We start from the raw sequence: 5,077 nt of genomic DNA on the forward strand, positions 1-5,077 counted from the left end.
TATTATTTTTTATTTTAACAAAAAATTCAACAAAAAATGGAGGAAAACCTAGTAATTGAGTTTTTTGATGAAAATATATCATTCTCAGGGACGAGAATGAATTTGATAACTTTAATCAACAAATATTTAAAAGTCATATACAGCTATATACTATACAGTTTTTGAAGCTTTCCAATACTTACAAAAAAAGAAAACTTCAATTTTAAACAATAATATTCAAAGTTAAAAACTTAAAGTTTTTTTTGAAAACTTTAAGTTTTTTGCAGGTTTTTGTAGATTTTAAAGTCATGTTTTTGCTTTGTGAATTAAAACATGGCTTTAAAATTATTTGTCTTATGAAAATTTGGTGTAAGTGTGGTAACAAATGCGCAATTTAAACTAATTAATTACAAATCAGTTCACTAATCAGGTAATTTTAGTGTTGGTGGGGACGTAAGTATTTTTATCCACAACTCAATTAATTATAATTTACGTAACAATCTCCGTATGAATTAAATAGATTGTGAGTCATAATGCATTCAGTTAATAAATAAAAACACAAACAACGTATTTATAAACGCAACATATAGACCACCATCAGGTAATTTAATAAAATTTAAAACTCATTATAAATCATTCGTAACAGTAATCAATAAAACGCGAGGTCAAGTCTTTTTGGTCTAAACTTTGATGCTAAAAAAGCACGAAGAAGAGTGCTTAAAAAAAATTATTTTAGAAACACTCTTCTTCAAAATAACTTAATTCCAACAATAAACAAGCCAAGAAGAGTAAATAACAATTCTTCTACGTTTCTTGATAATAACAAATGTTTTTCATAATAAGCGTCTTAACACAAGTATAATCAAAACTTATCAGATCATTTCCCAACGTTCTTAGTTACTAATAACACAAGTATAATCAAAACTTATCAGATCATTTCCCAACGTTCTTAGTTACTAATAACACAAGTATAATCAAAACTTATCAGATCATTTCCCAACGTTCTTAGTTACTAATAACACAAGTATAATCAAAACTTATCAGATCATTTCCCAACATTCTTAGTTACTAATAACACAAGTATAATCAAAACTTATCAGATCATTTCCCAACGTTCTTAGTTACTAATAACACAAGTATAATCAAAACTTATCAGATCATTTCCCAACGTTCTTAGTTACTAATAACACAAGTATAATCAAAACTTATCAGATCATTTCCCAACATTCTTAGTTACTAATAACATTATAAATTACAGCATCAATAAAAGCTTCGTAAGGCAATTTTAAAACCTTTTAAGGAGCACCGTTAATTGAAATCTAGTATTACAATCAAACGATGCTAATAACTGGTCTATTTCTGCAATTCTGCAAGCAATATGATCTATTTCTGCAATTCTGCAAGCAGTATGATCTATTTCTGCAGTTCTGCAAGCAATATGAAATATTTTTTTGAATAAAAATGATTGTGAACACAAAAACAGTTACAACTCCATGGATGTCTAAAATCCTCAAAAAGTAGACAAAATTTAAATGATAAATACTTAAAAAAAAACCTTATAAAAATGAAATTATATATAAAAACTATAAAATTATATTCGAAAAAAGAAAAAGAAACTTAAAAGAATTATTATGCAGAGCTATTTGACTAAGTAAACGGAAACACGAAAAAAAACTTGGAATATAATTAAAGAAGTAATTGGTAAAATTAATTAAGCAAGAAATACTAAAAAAAATAAAAAAATAATTGATGAAAAAAAGGTTTATGATAAATCAATAGTTGATTTGTTTTATTATTTATTTTTATTTTTAATTATTTTTTATTTATTGTTATTAATTATTATTCTAATAACTGATTATCAATTATTGCTAAAAAATAAACAGTTTTTATATTAACGCTGGTACAAACTTGACATCAAAAATTCCTCTAAATTCAACATCATTTGAGTCTTATTTAAAAAATTACGGTAAAGTTATGGAAGAACCTAATCTAAAATTAATTGAACTGCGAATCGCCTTTTGAAAACTACCAAAAGTGATGGATTTAATAAAATTAACTTTAATGTTGTGAAATCTGGCTATAATATAATCAAAACTTTTTTGTTTCACATCTTTAATCTTTCTTTTAAAACAGGTATCGTCCGGAAAAATTAAAAGTTGCACGAATCACCCTCCGGTTTTTAATACTGGCGACGACTCCATTGTTTCTAATTATAGACCTATATCTATATTACCGTGTTTATCAGAAATTTTTAAGTGATTAATCTAAAACAAGCTATTTAATCATTAATCAAAAAACGATATGTTGTATTCAAAACAGTTTGGTTTCAAAAAAAATGTTCCACTAAACATGCAATGATTAAAATAGTCAGTCAAATAACGGAGATTTCATTGATCTGTCGAAGGTTTTTATTACTGTAAACCATAATATACTAATAAAAAAACTTGGGCATTATGGAGTAAAAAACAATAACTTACTTTGGTTCAAAAGTTATTTGACCAGTAGAAAGCAATTTATACAATATGAGCAAAAACAAATAACTTCATATGTTGTAACTTGTGGGTTGCCCAGGGTTCTATTTTAGGACCCTTATTATTCCTAGTGTATATAAACAATTCAAATTTAGCAACAGACTTTTAAAACACTTTTGAAAAAGTAATTCATAAATACCCAACAAAATTTTCAGATAATAGCTAGATTGTCCCTAAATATAATTCAAAACAAATTACATGTTCAGTTCAACATTTTGAACCTTATTTGTGGAAAAAGTTTTCTAAAATTGCAAATACGAAAAAAATTAGTATACAACAGTTTAAAAATAAATCGAAACAGGTGCTATTACTTATGGATTTAACATAACCGATTTTAAATGTTCTTTTAAATTAAAATCCAATTATATAAAATATGTCTCAGAATGTATTAACTCATTAATTCAGTTATGGTGTTTTCTCTAAGCTTAAAAGTTATTGTTGAAATCTAATCTGAGTTCTTGAATATTTTTTCTTTTCTTTAACTATCAATGAGTTATTATTTATTTTATTTTTATACAAATTAGTTTTAAAATATACATAAATATTACGGTTTTTGTAAATTAACTCTTTTATTTTTCATTTTTCGTTCTTTACTTAAATATTGATTTATTATTGGTATATATCTCACTTTTATATTTTTCAATAAATAAGTTGTATAGTATACGTATATAGTACGGCTATTTTAAATACGTACTCTTTAATTTATTTATTTATTATTATTTATTTTTTTTCTTTTCTTTCAATTTTTCTTGTTTACTTGATTATTAATCTTAACATGAATACTGTTCTTGAAGTATTTCTTAAACTAATTGTTATCTATTTTACATTTATAGTGTTCAATATATAATTTGTGAAGAATAAATATATTATACGATTATCGTATTTGGGCTCAGCGATAAGACAAAATAATGTCTTTTACTTGCCCCACCAGTTTTTTTATTTGTATATTTTTAAATTGTAAGTATTTTTAAACGGCAAAATAAACAAAAAAATAAAGAACCTAAAAATAAAACAAAAAAGTTGATTTTAAGTTAATACAAATTTGCTTCCCATGTGCTGAAAGTGACCCAAAAGTCAAATGCAATATGATTAAACAGTTAGTGCGCCCAAAATATGTTTCTCATAGGCAATGGTTATCTTTAAAGTTTTATAGTTTAAAATACTTACCAATAGAGCAATCAATTTTATAAGGTATAATTGCATCTGTCCATCGCAGGTTGTTACCATTAGCGATCGAGTAACCGTTGTTATCTAGGTTTGATCCTCCCATATCCTCGCCATTTTTAAGCGCTTGTTTTTGTTGCGGTGTTAATAAAACATCTCCGAAATTCACGTTTGGTATTTGCTGCGGACTGCTGGTAGCAGCTAAAAAATATATTGGGACCTTTTAGTTTGCAATAGAAAAGTTAAAACTTTGAACACCTTTATAGTTTATTTTACTTTTATTATTATTGATAATATTATTATTATTTTTATTACATACATCCACTGTCATAAACTGGGTTAACCAGACACAATCCATGATGTAAAATGGTTACAGACAACACAAAAGAAAGTAACATCTAAATTGCAGAGTTATTATATACATTACTCGCACAGAGCGTATTATCTTTTTTAATTATTACAAATGCCCCCCAAGAATACTTAATTTTTAATTGTATCAAAATTTTTTAAAAAAAAAGTCATATATAAAATATATAACAAGTATTCAAGCAAAACAATTTTTTTTTTTTAGTTTTAATACCATTAAAAAACTAATATCTTTTTGACTCAATGCTATTGAAAACATAAATTTCTTTTGATTTCTGTTACCTTTAACATCCGTTGAGAACTAATTTTGCAAGTACAAATTTAAATCTGACATTTATTAAAAAGTCAAACTAAATATCAATAGCACCTGGATAAATATAGTTTATAAAAATTGACAGAATCTGTATCGATTTGTTTTGTTATAGTACAAACAAAAGCGGCAGTTGTTTCCACAATATTTAAATATTTTGTGAGATCTGTTTTTTGTCAATAAAAATTTAAAAATAATTAGAAAAACAACGCATAAAAATGTTTTTTCTTTTTCACTTTCTTCAAAAAAATTTTTTAATGTGTTACCATTCTAAATTTTAAATAACTACGTAATAGTAAGTCATTTTGTTTTGTTTCTCGCTTTGTTAACTTTAGAAAATTCAACAAATCAACATTTAAAAATATAATTTATAAAAGAATTTCATGACAAAACAATATTTTTAAATATTTTTATTAACATTAATAATGAAGAAAGTCTAATTGGTGGAACAATTTTATTATACAAGTTTTATTCTGAATATAACAGCTATTATAATTATTATTCTGATTCGATTATGGTTTAGATTCCAGTATTTTGTTGAAGTCAAGGCAATCCCTTTTAGTTTCAATAGATTCTTTTTACTTATCAACATCGATAGTTGATCAACTCAACTGTTGAAACTGTTGTGGTCTACCGCATTTTCGCCATTCAATTAACGTTGCTTATCCCCCTATATTTTGAGCGCAATAAACTTCAAACTCATCGTCACCATTTTTCTCGTATATTA

The 5,077-nt window shown here is 25.2% G+C and overlaps 1 protein-coding gene across 3 annotated transcripts in view; it reads right to left on the reverse strand.

The window, feature by feature from the left end:
* The window catches only part of LOC100208963 (zinc metalloproteinase nas-14), a 27,856-nt gene extending 23,460 nt beyond the window's left edge, over nt 1–4,396 (reverse strand). The window contains exons 1-3 of one of the 3 annotated variants that reach the window (XM_065812753.1): nt 4,323–4,396; nt 3,994–4,072; nt 3,678–3,875 (exon numbers count right to left, since the gene is read on the reverse strand). In XM_065812753.1, the coding sequence (XP_065668825.1) occupies nt 3,678–3,875; nt 3,994–4,072; nt 4,323–4,331 (286 nt within the window). In that variant the 5' untranslated portion in view covers nt 4,332–4,396. Of the gene's footprint in view, nt 1–3,677; nt 3,876–3,993; nt 4,073–4,254 lie in introns of all 3 variants that reach the window. The other 2 variants (XM_065812752.1, XM_065812754.1) reach the window with 2 other exon arrangements.
* Between the last annotated feature and the right edge of the window lie 681 nt (nt 4,397–5,077).

The sequence above is a fragment of the Hydra vulgaris genome, chromosome 12, assembly GCF_038396675.1.
Source record: "Hydra vulgaris chromosome 12, alternate assembly HydraT2T_AEP".
Taxonomy (NCBI): Eukaryota; Metazoa; Cnidaria; class Hydrozoa; order Anthoathecata; family Hydridae; genus Hydra; species Hydra vulgaris.